The sequence below is a fragment of the Xenopus laevis genome, chromosome 7S, assembly GCF_017654675.1.
Source record: "Xenopus laevis strain J_2021 chromosome 7S, Xenopus_laevis_v10.1, whole genome shotgun sequence".
NCBI lineage: Eukaryota > Metazoa > Chordata > Amphibia > Anura > Pipidae > Xenopus > Xenopus laevis.
The window spans coordinates 59,214,755-59,235,882 of NC_054384.1; the positions used below are offsets into that span (position 1 = coordinate 59,214,755).

The 21,128-nt window shown below is 38.0% G+C and overlaps 1 protein-coding gene across 2 annotated transcripts in view; it reads left to right on the forward strand.

Moving 5' to 3' along the window:
• The window catches only part of LOC108697229 (kin of IRRE-like protein 3), an 872,472-nt gene extending 858,425 nt beyond the window's left edge, over positions 1–14,047 (forward strand). For both annotated transcript variants that reach the window (XM_041571296.1, XM_041571297.1), the window contains 2 exons: positions 4,527–4,607; positions 13,120–14,047. In XM_041571296.1, the coding sequence (XP_041427230.1) occupies positions 4,527–4,607; positions 13,120–13,560 (522 nt within the window). In that variant the 3' untranslated portion in view covers positions 13,561–14,047. The remainder of the gene's footprint in view (positions 1–4,526; positions 4,608–13,119) is intronic.
• The last annotated feature ends 7,081 nt before the right edge of the window (positions 14,048–21,128 follow it).

Here is a 21,128-nt window from a genome sequence, read left to right on the forward strand (position 1 = left end):
ATGTTTCAGACACAATTTTCAGCAGGTGTAAATGTAATACCCCTAGTATAGGGAACAATGTGGCAGACATGGTCAAAACAGACAAAAAAATACTTCCAAACCTCCCCTTTGAAGCTAGACAAACCTGTAGGACAGATACATAAAATATCCTTAATTCATTCTCAATGAAATTAATGACTGGAAGTGGTAAGAGATTACACCCTACTGTAATGACTGCAACCGTCCCACTTAAGGGAAGACTCTGATCCTGCTCAGAAGAGCCAAGTACATTCTCGGCCGAAGCAATAGGACAGGTAGCAACTGTAGTATGTAACTGTGAGGAGGAAAGATCCAAAACTGCTGGTGTTCCAAGAGGGCACAGACATAGAGACGAAAAATAAATGAAGACGCCGGTAGGTGGGTGTGGTTGGCCTTTTAAAGGCTTGGGGAGGTTCCTTCTAATGGGAGCAGGGAGGAGGGGCTATCCCGTAACGTAATGACATGGAGTACGTCTAGGGAAAGAAAATATGCATGGAAAAAATTTGGGCGTGTCGGAATAGTCACGCGCATAAACATTTCAAAATTATTCGGACATCCATTGACTTAAATGCATTTGGCCAAAATAGAAATTATTTTGATGCCCATTGATTTTGAATTTCAAGGGGAATTTGCACTTTTTTTGGCGAAGCAAAATGAGACAAATTCCCCCATCACTACCTGACAAAACTATTGCTTCTCTTGCCTAGATAATGTATCACTCACAAAATATGTATGACTTGGTTTTCTGTATATTGTGGTATGATAGAAGTCATACTAGCTATCTGTTATTAAAAACTATTCATCCCCTTTTAGATCTCTTCTAGACATCTCTCAGCAATAAAATATTAAACATTAAATTCTGGGCCAGCAAAGAACATGAACATGTTAATTTATACAAGCATTGATGTCTAATTAGAATCTGGTCAATGCTGCTGTTAGATATGCATATTTAATTCCCCCAAAAGAACAATCAAGAGATTACAATTTCCTTTTCTCCCTGTGGTAATCTTAAAAATTGCCTTCAAGTCCCCTTGGCAAAACAAGGGAAGTAGTGAGAATCAACAGCAATTATAGGTAACATTTTCCAAGCGGCTACATATCTGACCTTATACTTTTTTCCTGATTTAATATTCTCTTCATATCATAAATTGCTTTTAAGGGTTTGGTACATATTTTTAATACAAGGTCTGGGGTTTAACTCTTTTTATAAATGCAATGCTCACGCTTGTGTAATGTATCTTACTACTAGCAGTCACATTTTGCAAGTAAGTAAGTAAGTAGTTGTAAGTAATATGCATTAGTAAAATAATTAATTTATTGTTACATTTTGCTACACTATAGGGACAAAAAATACAGGTTATTACAACTGTGTGTTGCACTGTTTCTGTGAGTGATTAGGTGAACAAGTCAAATACAGGTATGGGCAGTGTTATACAGAATGCTCGGGACCTGGGTTTTTCTAGCCTGCTAAAAATCATTTGAACATTAAATAAAACCAATAGAAAATGTTTTGCCCACCAATAAGGATGAATTATATCTTAGTTAGGATAAAGTATCAGAGGGGGGTCAGCTTGTTGATGAAAACAAAAAAAAAACGCACATTATGAACACATATTTTTCGTTTGTCTACACAAATGAGAAACCAGTTAATGAAGGTTTCCTTCTTGATAGTCCCAATTCTAGTAATACAACTAGGGGCCGATTCACTAACTTCGAGTGAAGGATTCGAAGTAAAAAAAACTTCGAATTTTTGTGCTCCTCGACTATCGAATTGGCGTAAATTCGCCTGAGTAGAATGATTCGAATAGATCAAGCGCAAAAACGCTGCGACTATTCGCCATTCGATAGTCGAAGAACTGGATCGAGCGCAAAAACGCTGCGACTATTCGCCCATTCGATAGTAGAAGTACTGTCTCTTTTAAAAATACTTTGACTGCCTACTTCGCCACCTAAAACCTACCGAATTGCTTTAAAAGCCTATGGGAAAGTCCCATAGGCTTGTTTTCCAAGATTTTGATCGAATAAAAAGGCATTCGATTGAATGAAAATCCTTCGAGCGAATATTCGATCGAGCGCCTATTCGCCTGGCGAATATTCGACTATTCGCCAGCGCGTAAATTCGCCCGAATTGTCTATTCAATTCTATTCGATTCTATTCCCCAGTCGAATTTCGAGGGATTTAACCCCTCGAAATTCGACCCTTGATGAATTTGCCCCCTAATGATGCATGGTTCACACATGAGGAAATTCAAAAGAGACTAGAACATGTTAAGATAAACAAAGGTCCGGGGCCAGATGGTATTCAACCAAGGGTACTTAGCAAGCTTAGCTTTGTGATTGCCAAACCTCTTTACTTAATTTTCCAGGATTCTTTGAGGTCTGGCATAGTGCTGAGAGATTGGCAAATTGCTAATGTGGTGTCACTAAATGCAAGGTTATGCACTTTGGCAAAAATAATATAAATGCAAGTTATACACTAAATGGCAGTGTGTTGGGAGTTTCCATAAATGAGAAGGATCTAGGGGTTTTTGTAAATAACAAGTTGTCTAATCCTGGGCAGTGTCATTATGTGGCTACTAAAGCAAATAAAGTTCTGTCTTGCATAAAAAGGGCATTAACTCAAGGGACGAAAACATAATTTTGCCTCTTTATAGGTCCCTGGTAAGGCCTCATCTGGAGTATGCAGTGCAACTTTCATTTGAAGCAACATAGGTGGTTCTTTACAGTGAGATCAGTGAGGTTGTGGAACGCTCTGCCGAGTGATGTTGTGATGGCTGATTCTGTTAATGCCTTTAAGAATGGCTTGGATGATTTCTTGGATAGACATAATATCAAAGGCTATTGTGATACTAAATTCTATAGTTAGTATAGATATAGGTATATAAAATGTATGTGAAAGTAGGGAGGAGTGTACATATGGATGCTGGGTTTTCATTTGGAGAGGTTGAACTTGGTCTTTGTCTTTTTTCAAACTGATTTAACTATGTAACTTAGGGGCAGATTTATCAAAGGTCGAGATGAATTTTCGAATGAAAATTCGAATTTCCAGCTATTTTTTGTGTACTTCGACTAGGGATTAGTCCAAATTAGATTCTAATTTGAAAAAATTAGAAAATTAGAAAAATTAGAAAATTAGAATATAGAAATTTATCATGTACGGTCTCTTTAAAAATTTAACTTCAACCATTCGCCATCTGCCGAATTGCTGTTTTAGCCTATGGGGACCTCCTTGAACCATTGGAGTCAATTGGTGGACTTTGAAAAATCAAAGTTTTTTCAGGAAAAAACTTAGAATCGAATTCGATCGAATGCGCTATTACCAAAAAAAATTAGACTTGTCTTTTTGAACTCGAATTTCGTAGTTTTTTTCAATTCGAAATATGTCCCTTATTGTCCAGATAGAAGTGCCAAAACACTAATGGGTAGGGTTTAGTTCTCCTTTAAACGTTAACTGGCTGTTATATTATCTATGCTTAGTCTAACCTACATTCTGAAGCTGACCATATTAGCTACGGTATATACACCATATGGGGAATATGTAATTTTGCCTTTTTTTTTGTTTTACTTTATGATATTACACTGTAATGAAACATGAGCATGAAAGATATACTGCTGTTTAGTTGTTCAGTGCTAGAAAAACTATTTTTAATTCCTCTAGCACCAATTGCAGAAATTTAAGTTAAGTTGTCCATACCTTGGCTTATAAAAGCTTCCAGAACAAGTTGGTAGATTATGATTGTATAATGCCTGCCAACTGGTCTGACCAAACAATTTGAAGTTTGAAGTTTGAAGTTTGAAAATTCAGTCAGATGAGGCCCACATCTTACATACACCTTACACATCTTGTTGCTGATGAGGTCCTCATCTGATGGACAACCATAAGTCACCCCTATTTATGATCTAGCCATGGACCCAGGGGTAAAACAATTTGATCAGCCTAATTTGGTCTACCTCTTAGGTTGCCAAACAAGAAGATCTATCAGTGGTGGGATCAGATACAGTTTATATTGAAGAAGTCTTTTTTCTACATTGGAACCCTGAGAGAACATGGCGAGCTGATTTAAAAAATACTGTCAATGTTGCTAGACTGTAGGTCCCAGATTGATTTAAGTTGAGTGCTGTAACATGTAGTCCAGCAAAAGCTGAATAAAGTATGGTTAAGCAACAGCATGTAGTACCCCTTTAATTTTGTTCCTATATAAGTCCAAATATTACAGTATATGTCTGAATGGCTTGTGTGTTGAGCTGAGTGACAAATTCTAGCCATTATCAGAAAACATGTTAACACATATGGTGCTTGACAGCTTATTTCCAAAGCCATCATGTTTAAAAACTTTTCAATGTGTGGTTTACCAGAAGATGCAATATCGTTTTGGATGTAGACAGATGTGCAGGGGCTAAACCATTTTATAGAGAATTTGCTTTCACTTAAAATGACTAAAAAAGATAATATATGTGACATTGGAATGTTCCCCAAACAGACTGGATTTTTTTTTATCCTTCTGTAGATTGACAGAGGTGAGTTTCAGCAAGACTCTGTCCTTAAACAGTTGGAAGTCCTGAAGGAAGAGGAGAAGGAATTTCAAAAGGTGAGACACCAAGAAGTAGCATTTTCCACGAATTATTGACAAAAACTTTGAATGCAAAAAAAAAACATGTTTTGGTTGAACAAATATGGGCATAATTTATCCAAGAGTGAAAAGGAACAAGGTAATTCTATAAAAATCTCTCAGATTATTTTCTGGTGTTAGTATTTTACAAATATGACACAAAAGGCCACCATAAAAACAACCTGATTGCTCTCACTAGCACATTGGCTCCAAGTGTAGAAACAACATGGAGTAGAGGTGAATAGTCAGGCTGTTTCTAGATCTATTTAAAAACACATAGTAATAAAACATACAAACACTGTTGATGTATCAAACAACCCATACCACATGATGGAATAAAATTGGCCAATAGCTTTATTATCTACATATTTTAATTCTATGTGCAGAAAAAATAAATAGATACCTTTTTTAAATAGTTTAAAATAATTCATGACTGTGTGCAACTGCCTGCAAAGCCAGCGACCCTCCTCTGGATGAATATTGCTTGAGCAAGTTAAAGTCATGCAAACTTACTAGTAGGTTGCCTGTCATGCTGGACCACACAGTTCACTGCTAGAGATCTGGAAAAATATGAAAAGCCAAAGACACTAACTAAAACATTACACTAGCCAGGAGACTTGACCTAGGAAATTGTAGCATTATCTTTACTCTGCCCATGTGGTAGACTGGATACCAAACTTACTTTATTTTATTAATAATGGATTGATGATCGACCTGCCCCATCTGCTCCAGAGGCCCTAAGCTACATGTGCCCAGTTTAGAGGGTAAAGTCACCTCCCTCCAGCCACAAGTGTCCACATCAGAGGGCCCAGCATAGAGGGTAAGGTCAACCAACCCCTTTCCCATGCTACTTCCTTAGCAACCCATCCCAACTATAGAGACCTCCCTCCAGCAGCAAGTGTTCAGTTTTGAGGGCCCCCACATAGAGGGTAAGGTCTCCCAACCACTTTGCCTAAAGTCTTGATATTATGGTCACTGTAGTGACTACTAATCATAAAGAATACTGATAACCCTGTCAAGACTTGGATGGGGGCTATTCACTTCTTGCTTGCGTGTACTCTCATTCGTCCCCCCCCATATAACCGAGCTTTCCCAGTACCCTTTGAACTAAAACCTAGTACCTTGTGAACTAAAATCTAGGGGTTCCCTATCAGAGTGTAAATAACTATAAGTGCAAAAGTATTTCTGGTAGTTAGATGCTCATTGTAACCAATTTCCAGCTGTGCATTATTTTAACATAGATGTGGCCTTTAAATGTGTTAACTGCCATACTATGTTGCCTTATTCCACCCAGGGTAGCATAACATATGCAGGAACCATAGTACCAGGCCAACAGCTGCCTATGCCCTCCAGCTTAGTGGGTAAGCCCGACTTTTATGCTTCGATACCAGGTATCTCAGTCTTCCACCATGGGCCACTGTAGCATACTGTATGCAGGAACCAGGTAACACTTGCAGGATCCATCGTACCAACCACCAGCCGCCTATGCCCTCAAGCTTGGTGGGTACGCCCGATTGTATGCTTTGACCCAGGTATCTCTATGTAAGAGCCCTGTGCTGCGATAGCTCTTCTACACTGTGGAGCCCAACACTCTGGCAGCCCTTCTGCACTGTTGAGCCCCGTGCTCCAGCAGCCCTTTCACTCTGTGGAGCCCCACGCTCCAACTGCTTTCTGCCCAGACAATCAAGACTAGGCTCTATGAAAATAAAGGCTAGCATTGTGCCGTGGAGTTAAGTAATCAACTAAAGTAATCCTACCTCTCTCCCCGGCTCACAAAGGTAATGATATGATATAATATTGGAGGCTGTTAATTCTATATACTTGCCCAGAAACAGTGAAATTGCCTCTAATCCCTAACTGTAATGCTAGCTGAGTGGCGTGAAACTGCAAGTGACTTAGTGCTAAGTGTACGGTGGTATTATTATTATTATTATTTTTGTCTTTTTGTAGGCATTATAGATTTTATGCAAACTTAAAGCATGAGGTGCAATTAACCCTTTCCAGAGAGAATGCTTTCCAAAAATTAAACACCATCCTCCTTCCTGGACTACCTGACATTCTGACCACCCAACCGCTAGGGGTCAGGTGGGCAAGTGTTATCAGGAAGACACTTGTCACTACTCCTGCAGGACCCCAGCCCCTCAAGAGCCTGTCTCCCTACCAGTTGGCCCAATCAACTCTGGCCATAGCCCCCCAAGGCAAGCTTCCCGACATTGTTCTAGTTGCAAGCCACAGGAACTGCAAGACCTATTGTATTTTGGCGTTGTCTGATTATATATATAGATATAGAGATATATATATATATATATATATATATACATATATATATATATATATATATATATATATATATATATATATATATATATATATAGATGATAGAGATAGAGATATATACACACACACACTGTATATGCGCACATCCTTAAATACAGTAATATACGTCATCTGGTCCAAGGTACAATAAGCAGTCACTACTTAATACTTACCCTCGGTATCTGGAAACCTACTAGACATTCTAACAGAGGATTACTATTAGGGATGTAGCGAACTGCCGATTTGGTGTTCGCGAACGCTGTTCGCGAACACCGGCAAAAAATGCGAACGTTCGCGAACAGTTCGCGAACTTCGAACACCCGCTAAAATCGTTCGATTCGAACGATCGAAGGATTTTAATCGTTCGATCGAACGATTTTCATTCGAATCGAACGATTGAAGCATTCGATCGAATGCTTTTCATTCGATCGAATGCTTACAATCGTTCGAACGAATGGAAATCGTTCGATTTTTAGCGGTCGAAGGAATTCGAATGGTCGAACGATTTGTATTCGAATCGAACGCGAACTCAAAACGCGAACGTCGCGCGACGTTCGCGAACATTCGGCGGACGCGAACGGTCGAAGTTCGCGCGAACAAGTTCGCCGGCGAACAGTTCGCTACATCCCTAATTACTATATGTAGGTTCCATCTGCAGTAGCAGCGGATTGCCCTCTGAGCACAAGCTGAAATCAGTAACTCAATAAAGTAACTATAGCTATAGAAATACCATAAAATGTGCTGATTTCTGAAAGCAATGCCCACAAAATTACTGTATTCAGGCTGTCCTATTCCTGACTAAGCCCCGCCACCATCTCTGTATACTACAACTACAGCTCTCTGTATCCTCTAATTAGCTGCGGTAGCAGCAGCTCAGTGTCACAGCCGGGATTTCTATATAATACAAAGATTACCCTTTTGGGCCCAGCCTGACTTCCATGCAGCCTGAGTGACTACAGTGACGTGTAAAAATAGCAAATAAACAGTAAGAGACTAACACCCCCAAAGCTAGCAGTATAGTGAGGAGTGAATGTGTATATCCTGCAGCTAATAACTTTTTGTAAAAGAGAGAGCTCTGTCACATGTTCCATGATAAACTTACAACTGTCTTAACACATTAGAACTACCTTGCCCAATGACGGTGTGCGACCTCTATAGGGTATGATGACAGGGCAGCTGGAATGTTGTCCAAATAAATATATGGCTAGCCTAGAGGCACTCAATCATGTATAATTATATATATATATATATATATAGATAGATAGATAGATAGATAGATAGATAGATAGATAGATAGATAGATAGCATTTGTAATAAAGCCCAGTAAAATTAGGTGAATTAGGATACTGTGCCATACACAGACTTAATAAAGCAAAGCCCAAGAAAATGACTGTATTTAGGCTTGCTCTACTCCCAAATGAGCCCCACCACTCTCTGTGTATAGTCCAACTACAGCTCTCTGTATCATCTAATGAGTTGCAGCGGCAGCAGCTCAGTGTCACAGGCTGGATTTCTATATAATACAGAGGGTGCCTGTTGACCCAGGCTGACTTCCATGCTGCCTCAGTGACTACAGCAAGATTAACTGCTGTAAAACAGCAAGAAACTAACAAACAGATGGCTAAATAGATCTACTCCCAAAGCAGTTTACTGAGGAGTTAATGTGTATATGTAGGGCCCTATAGGGATACAGGCCCTATAGAGTTAATCTTTTCACCATTTCCTTGGGTTATTGGGTAGAATCCCTGTTACAAAATAACCTTTGCAGTGATAAGCTGAGAGATTTGATGACACTGCTCTGACTCACTCCTATATAGTGTGCGCAGGGAGTGGCCTCTTCCTCTTTTGCCTCTGGATGTGATTCCAGATGGATGTGCTCAGGGGGACTGAGTGCAATAGGCCCAGAAGAAGGCATGTGTCCAAGTCGGGGACCAGGTAACCCCGTGAATGAGGAATAGTTACACTAGGGCAAACTTGTCATAGGCAGATAGGATAGAGAGAAAGAGCAGCTGAAGCTCCAACAAGGATTTGCAGTAAGGGAGTAGCTTCCCAGAGGCTCTGTGTGTTGCCTCCAGTCAGGGACCTCAGTGAAGAGGGACTGTAGGGTAGAAGCTGCTTTCCTGACAACTTCCAGGAGGGAAAGGTTGTACTGCATTTGCCCGTGGACTCTCTGTGTGAGCCTGCCGTGTTCTGTGTGAACTCTCAAGCTGTTTTCCTCAACTCCTGCGTGAGTACAAACCTGATGTCACTTGCCTCGTGCATAGTAAATAAACCGTTCCTGATTGTTATGAACCTCCTGGCACCCAAGTTGTTTTTGTGTGCACAGTAGCCTGGGGGGATGTAGTTGCACTACACCATAGAGGGAACACTTCCACTTGGTGAAGGCCCTGCCCTGGGTGTAAGTCGCATGTAACCCATGCTCTAGTGTTCTAGCTGGTGAATTAACCCCGAGTGGCCCAAATAGGTGTTACATATATACTGCAGCTAACAACATTATATTACAGAGAGAGCTCTGTCTCATTTTTCTACCTGCTCAGAAGATAAGGAAGTGAACTGCTTCTTCCCCTGACATCACATCCCTCTCTTACTCCGCCCCTGGGCCTGGTTATCTCCTGCTTTAACTCATTCCTTCTCACCTAAACACAGCTGCATGTGATTCTGTACATCTCTGACCTAGACCAGTATAATTTGGCTGCTGGTCATTCGGATCCCTTGTCATGGAGCCCCTGCGCTTATAGCTCCAGGGCTTTCCTTACAAAACCCAAAATAAATTATTGATTTACTGGACTTCCTCTTTTAAGCTAATGATGATATAATTCTTTAGTTGCAAAATCTGCAACTACAGATTTAGTTCTGGATATTCAGATTTTTTTCTGAAAGCCAACCCAAGCTGTAACTAAGATTAGGAGAAAATAAGAATTGGAATGGTTAGATGCAACGTCTGACAAAATGAATTACTGTAAAACCCAATGGCCGGAAAATGGAAGGATAATTTATTTTGTTTAATATGAGGAATATTTTTTTTTTTTTTTAATATGGACTAGCAGGAGAAAGGTTTGTCCAGCATCAACCTGCTTTTCAAAATTGCCACACTGGCTCCTAGAGCTCATCTCCTATGTGTACCTCTAACCAAGTAAGACTCGCTAATTAAATACACTTCTAAATGTATGACATTCTGCTTTGGAAATGTTACATTAATATACTGTATATAGCAAATATGCAGCTGAACTTTAATGCAGTACCAATGCAGCACTAACATTAAAAAAAAAGTGTATTCCCTAAGGATCCAAGGCACAGCAAAAGTGAGCACCAGTCAGTCAGATGCTTCCTTATTATGTGCCAGAAGCTATATAGCAATCTCTGTGTTGATTCTGAAAAGAAAATGTTAGCACTGATTATTCATAAGAAATGTCTTATTTGTTTCCAACAGTATCAGTACCACAGCACAGTTGGACAATAATCACACATTTGTATGAATCCTTCAGGTGTCCAACCTATGACTTTGTGACTAAAACTGAAACAGATACACAATTGCAAAACTATTATTTGGTGTATTGACACGCACTAGTGACTACAATGTTTATGTGCCAGAGAGATCACCTGAGGCTCTCAAATATATATAAATACACAAACACACACACACATCACTTGTTGGATGAGGTTTTATTATTTTGTGTCTATAGTGTCAGAATATATTTCTGAAAATATATATTTTTGCAATGGGTAGACACTGACACACAGAAGATGTATATTAATAAATAATACACCACAATCTTGCAGCTGCAAGATAAAATTAATAGCTTGAGCAACTCATAACACAGATCAGAAAAGGCAAAATCAAACCTGTTCCAATGACTTATCTGAAAAACAATGCACCTTCCTACAAATGTTTTACAACTCATGTTACCAACCTTGACCAGAGCCTATATGGCATCCCTGTGTTTTCAAACCAATCGACATAACAACAAATCAAAATAACATCTGCCAAAGCAACCATTCTTGCATTTACAGGATCAGTGTTTAAATTGCATGGCCCAAAGGTTTACTAAACAATTAAGAGGAGACATTGATAAATCTGTCCAAAAGTCCCCTGAATGGCTCAATCAATAACACAAAGGAATAGGTATGAAGGGGAAGCAAAATATATAAATAGCCTGTTAAAAAACTGACATATTTAGGCCATGGATAATATCTACTGTACATACAGTATAAGGTCAAACTTACTGTATGTTATTAGTAGCCATGCTGTGCTTACAATACAGTTATTCTCTTTTTATGTACATGCTGATCATTTTCCCTTCATGGAATTCTGTCACAATACAAGTGCTGCTTTTTAAATAATCAGTTTCATTAGTACCTTCTAATTTTCTATGACATTGCAGGTTCAAATTCATAGTTTGAAGAAAAACATCTGATATGTGTACATGTACTGTATATGTTATATTGAGTTAGTGCACCATGTTAAGCCCCACACTACAACCTTTAGGGCAGCCATCATGGGGATAGATGCAAATATGTCAGGAGCCCTGCCAGTAAGTGTGATGTAGTAAACATCATCTACTGTATTTTTCATGGCTACAGTACTCAAAAAAATTCAGCAAAACAAAAAAAAAAGAGCACATTTTTTATTTAATGAATGGAGGTAGTCCTGAAAGCTTGTGCTAGAATTCCTTTGACTAATATATGGTGTTGTGAAATAGGCCATGAGGAAAAGCCTGTGTCTGTATTACTGGCCTGCAAAGACCCAACAATAACATACGTATTGCTAGCCATGTGAAGGAAGGAGGCATAGCCAAAAATGGGCATGGTTTGGCAATTCAGAATGGAGATTGGCCTGGGTAAACTGGAATGTGACCAGAAATGATCACTAGAAACTCTATGGTATGGTACAACCTGCCAGGATGAAGTGGCAATGTACCTCCATTTTAACCTTTATGAGAAACTGGTCAGCTTAATGTATTCTTATTGTAATGATGAATGCTATAATACATTTAAATTTGGTTATTATATCTATTTATTACCTTCGGTTGTATGCATGCACATGATTGGGGGACTGTATTTTTTTTTTAACTTTGTTGTTTGTCTTGATAACATTGATGTATTAAACCATAGAATTGGTAGCACATTTCTCATGGAGTTCATCTACTTTTAGTCTACAGTATATTGCCCAGTCTTTCTGATCCTGACAGTAATTTCTTTGATTATTTTCACTGGTTGCCATAGTTACCCTTCTGATTTTGATGCCATTATCTGTACTTTGGATTTGGGTCATTTGCAGTTCTACCTATTAGTCCTTGAGGAAGGTCATGTTATGTGACTATTCTGGGTTTTCATTTGGAGGGGATGAACTTGATGGACTTTGTCTTTTTTCAACCCAATTTAACTATGTAACTATAATACTTTTGTATTTGATGCTAAGACCAGTGTTTGTGGTATGTATATACTGTATATATATTTGCAGTTGTTCTTCCATACAGACAGACATTTTCATGTAATTTTTTTTACCCCTAAATCTTAAATCTCTCAACCCCACACCATTTTCAGAATGAGAATATAACCGTCTGCCCCTCCCCTTTCATCACAGAGAAACAATTTCAAACAGTTATTAGCCTTTTAAGTCAGAAATATTTACATACAGATGAAGCAATGTATTTTAAGGATAATTAATCTTCTCTCCTCCAAAAATGATTTAGAGTCACAGTTAATCAGAGTGGTTTCTATAGCAACACCAAGAGGCATGCTCTCGAGAGCTGGAACTACATGTCTGTTGCATCTCTGCTTCTATTGCTTTGGTTTCGGGACCCTTAAACAGTTTCATACGTATTTTATTCCTCTTTGGGTGTTTCTCGAGAGAATAAATAAAAATGTAAATACAAGTACAGGTGTGGCAAACACAAAGGGACTTTTTAAACACTTTGGTTTAATTATACTGTCAATAGGGGTTAATTAGACAAAGGATGGCAATTATATTGTACTGGGGCTCTCCAGTGATCACAATTACTTAACCCTCTGATCCTATTTTTATTAGTTATTGTATCAGTTATACATTATTGTTAAGCACTGCCTAACTTGCTGGTGCTGGCACTGTATAAATTAATGATGATGATGATGATGAACTATGCTGTAATAAACCATTCTTAGTTAAATATAAATTTTTTGTGTTCTATCTTTTAAGGATCCCACCAATGGCTATTACAGTGTCAACACTTTCAAGGACCACTCTACTCCAACTATCTCTCTCTCCAATTGCCAGCAAGATCTTCGTCCTGCTAACAAGCAGCGAGTTCCGACAGGAATGTCTTTTACCAACATTTACTCCACACTGAGTGGTCAGAACCGTCTATATGACTACAGCCAACGTTTTGTCCTGGGGATGGGTAGCAGTTCCATTGAGCTTTGTGAGCGTGAGTTCCAAAGGGGCTCCATGAGTGACAGCAGCTCATTTCTGGACACTCAATGTGACAGCAGTGTCAGCAGCAGCGGAAAGCAAGATGGATATGTTCAGTTTGATAAGTCTAGCAAGGCATCTGCATCCTCTTCTCACTACTCACAGTCATCCTCTCAAAACTCTGACCCAAGCAGGCCACTTCAGAGGCGAATGCAAACACATGTGTGAAATAGACTACATGGGGCTCTTTATGAAGGATATGGGGATCAAGGGAAGAGTAAGGAAACAAAGATGGGATGGCACTGGTCCATATTGGGGAAAAAGACTTCGGACATTTTAAAGCTTACAAGAAAGGAACTGACCTCTGTCTGAAATATTTATTTAATTTCATATTTATATGAAGAGAGGATCTTCCTGTTGTAAAACGCACTTTGTTCAATGGAGTACAACAAGCCATGGTTCCATTATTTAGTAGAGTATTAACAGAAGCATTTTATAAACTATTCCCCAAAATGTAAACTATTATTAAAGCTGAGCTCCTAATTACTACTGGAGCATTGAATGATGTGTGTTTGAATTAGGAAACTAGCCATTAGCAAGCACAATGTCCATGTAAACATCATTGATAGAGGCATAAAAGCCACTTATAGGCAACAGAAAGCTAAATTCAATTATGATAATGCCATAATCAAACAGAATGGGAACCTTAAGAATGGAATGATCCAGACCAATGTTTGAGTGAACAGGTGTTTATTTTCTTTAAGAAAAAGAAAGTTTACAAGATGGTGAACGTTGCCAAATTCATCCATTACTGGGGAAAGTCAATTTTGTCCCACAATAGATTGTTTGGTAGATAAAAGTTTGTAGACAAACCTAAGTCTTTCAGGTGAAGAAAAAGTGCATGATAAAAATGCACAAGGAGCCAATATACTGTATGAACAGAATGATGTGTAAAATTGTTCTCTTCATTATTTTAGACAAGTGAAGATAATAATATTACATTACAGCTCCAAACAGAGATGTAATGCAGAAATTATACGAAGTTGTAAGACCCAAACAGTGAAAGTGGCCCTTGGCCACAAATATTTATTTTTTAAAAATAAAAGAAAGAAAGATCTGTCTTACAGTACACAATCACACATTAAGGCACAGAGCTGTATTGTAAGATAAAGTCTATAGATTGTGCCATTGATAAAATTGGTGTCTGGGGTTGATAAAGATGGAACCCTGCACAAATACTATACCTATTTTTATACCCCTACCTCCAAAGTCTTGTATTGTGTAAAAAAGGAATATACTTAATATGAAACATTTGTTCCATTCCAGGTGTATATTTCTCCAATATTTCCTGAACATATGCCAGTGCCCCAAAACACCCCAGGCCTATTTCATTTTAAGGAACAAATATGACTTTATTATCTTTTATTCATTATGTATCAATCTTGCAAGAGCCACTTGTTTAAGTCCTCTCTTATATGCTGGTTACTTGCCAGTCAAAATGCACACATGCTCATTATTTACATATATATACATTTATGTGAGTTTACTTTATTAAGCTCATTGAGCTTATTCCAATATAAACTGTTTGCAATGGATGGTGAAAACGTGGCTCTTTCGATATTGATTGGACTGTTTTCCTGTCAAACTTCCATAAATTGGAAGACCAAGGTAAGAAGACATTGATGACACAACAAACATCAGTAAAGCATTCTGTGATCTGGAAATATTCAGCATAAATGAAATGATTACTTATCTTGTTCCACTTTTTTATGTATGAACATTATCTGTTGCTCCATCCTGACTACAAACATGATCTGCTGTTCCATGAATACACAAAACATAAGATGCAGAATTCTAAAATTGTTGTAAACTGAAAGTTGGCCGGGAAAGATTGTATGTTGTTTAAAGACAATTCATTAGTGGGTTCGCTTTATTATTTGCTGGAACCGTAGAGATATGGCCAACCGGGAAGGTGAAATTCTGTACACCCAGCATTTAGGGTGAAACCATTGCGGCTGAAGGTTTCAGTGGCCTAAAAGAACATCACCCCAACAGCACAAATTAAATCATAAATGTAAATGTAAACTGTTGTATGTCAGGTAGAGGTTATCATGTTCAGATCTTAAAGGGCACCTGTTGGCTAAATGTATTTTTCCCAACCAAAGGTGGCGCTAATGGAGCCTGCACTCCAGTTGGGGGAAACAGTAGTTTTTGTTTTGTTTTTTAAATGCCCCCAACTAGTGCTAGGACATACAGGGATGAGCTCCCATTGCGAGCTCCCATGTCAGTCAGAGCGCAGGTACATAACACTCTTCTGATGCCACGCACATGCGCAAAATGATCAAGTTGCGGCATTCTCTCTCTATGTGCATGCGTGTGCCCCAACATGGCTTCTTTTTTAAACTACTGTTACCTCCAACCAGAGTGCAGGCTCTATTAGCCCGCACCTTTGGTTGGGGATAATATATTTAGCCAACAGGTGCCCTTTAACTTTTACTTAGTTATTAAGTTATTATCTGAACTATCTAACTTCAAACAGACTCCTTACAGGAAGGTGTCTGTTTTATTTTAAAGCAACAAAGACTTAAGCCACCTGTCCCAACAATATTTTTTATTTTGTTTCTATGATTGTGTATCTGCCAAGACTGTATTAATAAGTGTAAAATGCCCCAAGCCATTACTTCTTCATGTTCCTCTTTAGATATTCAGAAAAAATGCAATGTATGGGCTTTCTTCTGATCCATAAGAGGTTATGTAAGATGTACAACCTGAAAGCTGTAACACTGCTTAGAATAATAACGTTTTTTACTATTTTTTAGTGACTACCTAATGTACATATGTTTGCAACCCAACATTGTGTGGTTTCTGGACACGCTACCATAGGCACATGTGGTTCTGTAAATGAATGAGCAATTTCACTGAATACACCAGCCCTACTGCCTTACTCAACTGGGTTTCTCTGTTAATATTCAAAAAATGACAGTATTGATTGATAATCTATTTACCAAATAATAACCACTTGCATTAATTTGATAGGATTACTAACTGGTTTGCTGAAAGGTGAGAGCCATCAAACATTCTGCAGTGAATTAGGGAAAGAATTAAGCATCAAAACAGTCTTGCACCTTAGACTGCAGCATTGGACTTACTGCATATTCTTTAAATTACATAGATGTGATGTGCACAGATAGAACTAAGTCTAATTGAGTGTCCATCTCCAATGTATAAATTCAGGCATTTTAAGTTTAAATTATATTGAAAGTTACCTGAGGACCACAATCCATTCTCCCATTTATCTGTCTAACATGGTGATCAAACAATGCTATAAAATATATCTACCAAATTATTTCTGTTGTGTGTTTACATGGCCCTCTAATGTGGGTTATTCAATTAAATAAGAGCAAAGTTGGATCCTGAATTTTAAAAATACAGAGAACATCATTAAATCTTCCCTTCAGTAAGTCTTTATTAATTTCAGCTTGCCTATGATGACTCAGTTGGGTTCCATCACGAAAGATAAATTAGCATTATATTTTTATTATCCTATTTACATATAAATACAGCCTTAACGAGTGTAGTGTAGTTATCTGTTTTAAAACTCTGATCATTTCCATACAATTCTATGTTTGACTGTTGTATTCTTGATTGATTTGCTCATGTTTTTTTTCTATTTTTAACGTCTTTAAATAAAAAATGTAAACACCCTACTGCAATTTATTGTTGTAAAAACATAAAAGAAAACAAATCAAAGACTAGCAAAGCATGACATGAATGATATATATTTTTTATAGGAAGGGCTACACCGGGCAAACTAGGAAAACTGAAGTTACCCAAATTATCTACAATGGTAGATAATTAGATTAGATCAGTGTAGAGATAATCTGCTATGCTACTTTGTTCTCTGCAATTTGTTTTTCTGATACCCCTTTTCCTTCTGTTTCTTCTTTCCTTGCTTTCAATCGCATTTATATACACTGCTATTCCTCTTCCCTTTCCATAAATTTCTCCTCTCTCTCAAAAAAATGTAATAGCCTTGGTGTCCTAGTGGGCCAGTCAATTCATGAGCATAGCTATAACTGACTACAAAAAGAAGAATACAACCTTAAAATAAATGTTAGCATTCTGATTGTTGCTACAAAGTAAACCACAGGTGTAGAAGTGTATATCTACAATTCCAACCATTTTAAAAAATGTCCTGAAGAATGGTTAATCCTTTAACCAATTTCCACTAGCTTTACCGTCCTCTATGTGAACTGCAAATTATCTAGCAACAAATATAATCATTCAGCTAAGCTACTAGTAACATAAGCTGTCATTTTCGTATGCCTCCATCAAAACTGCAAAAGTACAAAGGGATGCAGGGATACCCCTTAGTGCAGCCTCCAACACCTCATACCTACAGAATATCCGAATATATATCAGGGAGGTGCAGTGCATTCATTTAATATAAAGGGCAGGGAACGGTACAAAACTTTGCACCAATTGAATTTATGGCACTTGGTAGTCAGGTACTACAAACACTAAGGGGTCCATTTACTTAGTTCGAGTGAAGGAATAGAATAAAAAAAACGTTGAATTTCGAATGTTCTTTTTGGCTACTTCGACCATCACATTGGCTACTTCGACCTTCGACTACGACTTCGAATCTACTAAAAACTAAAAATCGTTCGACTATTCGACCACCGATAGTCGAAGTACTGTCTCTTTAAAAAAAACGTTCACCCCCTAGTTCGCCACCTAAAACCTACCAAAGTCAATGTTAGCCTATGGGGAAGGTCCCCTTAGGCTTTTCAATCTTTTTTTGGTCGAAGAAAAATCGTTCGATCGTTGGATTAAAATCCTTTGAATCGAACGATTCGAAGGATTTAATCATTCGATCAAACGAAGAATTTTATAAATCGTTCGATTGAATGATTAAATCCTTCGAAATTGCGCTAAATCCTTCGACTTTGATAATAACCCTTGATATTCGACCATAAGTAAATTTGCCCCTAAACATTCCATGATCTATGGTAGTTAAAATATCTGTACAATTTCTGTATGTTACTCTTCATTATTCCTCTTATAGCGGTTTGTCTAATGCAGGCTTTGACTTGTTATTTTAAATGACAGTCCGGGTCAGAGAAAGAATTTTATAATAGGTAGAGCACACCTGATTTCTGGTTTCCACAAGAGCAGAGACAGTGAGCATGCACAGTAGACACCTTTTTGAGGTCTTCATGGTTAATTACAAAGTTAAGTTGGGTTGAAAAAAGACCAGTCCACACATTCTAACTCCTACCTTCCATAAGCTTACATAAACTGTACAAAATATCTATACTAATTGCATTGCATTCCACAACCTCACTGACCTCAGTGTAAAGAACCACCTACGCTGCTTCAAATTAAAGTTATTTTCCTCTAGTCTGAAGGGGTTTCTTCTGCTGTGGTGATCCTCTTTATGGGTAAAAAGGTCCCCTACTATTTGTCTATGATGCCCTTTAATGAACTTATTATTCTGGGGGCGGTTTAGAGTAATTTAAGAGATTAATAAAGGTTTACTTATTTTTAAGTGAGAGTAATGCAAGTTATTGCTAGAGGAAACATTATGACATTCAAAAACTTGAGAAAGTAATTTTAAGTGTCTCACTCTGAAGTTAGACAATGCATTATAAAATCAGAAATGGCAAAGAGCAAACGTTTACATGTCCATCATCATCATGTTCATCTACATATTTAACATATATTGCGCAAGACCTTTTCAGTTAGTCTACATCAAAGTGTAGTTTTCTGGAGACTTACCCCTCGTTCACTCATTGGGCCAGATTGAATTCAGTGAGAAAAAGTACTTATGGTATATCATGTGAAAACTCATGGACAAACTTTTCTCCAAATTCAATTCCATACAAAGCTGTGTATCCTTATTCTTTGTGGGGTGCAAGATAAATTATAGCACTACAACAACCAATAGAAATAACAAAAAAACCTTTAGCATTCACCTTCTTCATGGCACAGAATTATACCAGTAACTTGATATCTGAGCAGACTGGGCAAATCTTTTAGATTCACACATTATTCACCCTTCACATTCCAAGCGAGGAATATTTGTGGCTTATAAACTACAGGCTGCTATTTTAAAGGCAAAAGACAAACCAAATAGTTCCTACACTTTCCACAGAGATAAATATCATAATTTCTTAAGGCATAACACTGTGAAAATCAATGGCTTTCAGTGCCATCATTAAGTTTTTTCATACAGCTCTAGTATCTTCTCCCCCTACCGATAGTGTAGATAGAGGCAGACTTGTTTTTACTGTTTTTTATCTTCTCACCCAGCAAAACTTCTTGAATATCACATGTTCAGCCATGTACCTCCAGAATGGGCAATAGAATTCTTTGATTCTAGGCCACCACAACAACATGGTGGAGTAGAAAACATTTTTGTTTAATTATTTCAGCAGTACCTCACAAATCTATTTTACAAGTTTTTATACAAAAAACCTCTTTCCTTCATTTTCTAGTTTATTATAGATTTATGTCTTCCATATGGACTGGCTGAAGACATCATTAAAAAATAAAAACACATAAAAGTGATCATTTACTAGAGCACTAAAGGGCAAAAAAGTGAGTACTTTTGTCCAAGTTGTGGCTGGAAAAATAATCTGGTGCATGGTGAAGCCTGGTGGGACAGGGCACCAATGCAGATTGCACCCACAGTGATCCCTAACATGCTTATCTGAATGACCCACAAGTTAGGAAATGGACATGGTTGGAAGAGGGCCACGTCTATGTGCCTGACCCCATCCACCCCTCATTCAAACACATTCAACACTGTATCCATAAGGGGGCCTACAGGTCTCTTGTGTTCTAATTTGGAGAACAAAGATCTGTAGCAATTTTTCAATGTGCAGGACAGGGCACACTGCAAAAAACATTGTGTAGCGAACTGTGTTTTGCATCTTGCTGTACACATAAATGCCCCCTAAATGTGTTTTTAAGGTTTTTAGAATTGTATTAATACTCTAGATACCCTACATAACAAACTACAGCAATCAGTTTCACAATGTTTTTTAAAATACAACTTATTTTGCAATTAGAGCACTGCTAAATAACCCAACTATAACACTCTATTTAAATCCCCCTCTACCTTACTCTCTTACGAGTACCAACCAATTTTATTCTATCAATAATCTCTCTGCTGTGATGTTTTGTAACTAAATCTCATGTAATGGCAATGCTATGGGGCAAATTCACTACGTCAATTCGCTAGCGTTGGGCATTTTCGTTGCTTCGCAAATTCACTTACGAACGCTGGCGTAAATTCGCTAGTGTTACTTCACACCCTTACGCCTGGCGAATTTGCGCAACGGACGTAACTACGCAAATTCACTAACACGCGCATTGTACTGAACGCTACCTTTTACGCTAGACTTCCTTCGCCACCTCAGACCAGGCGAAGCGCAATAGAGTAGATAGGGATTGTTTCAAAAAAAGTTAAAATATTTTCTAAGTCCCAAAAAACGCTGGTGTTTTTTCTATATTATGGGTGATAGGCTGAAAAAGATTGACATTTTTTTGGGGCTCCCCTTCTTCCCCCCTACATTTCCTAACTCATGGCAACTTAACTATACAGTGAGCACATGTGTAGGGCAAAATAAAAATTTTATTTGATGTTTTGAAGATTTCCCAGGCATTTGTAGTGCTGCTACATATTCCTCCATTGAAATTTGAATTTGGCGCTGTATGCAAATTAACCATCGCTAGCGTAACTTCGCTTCGCTTAGCGAATCAACGCTAGCGCAACTTCGCAACCTTAC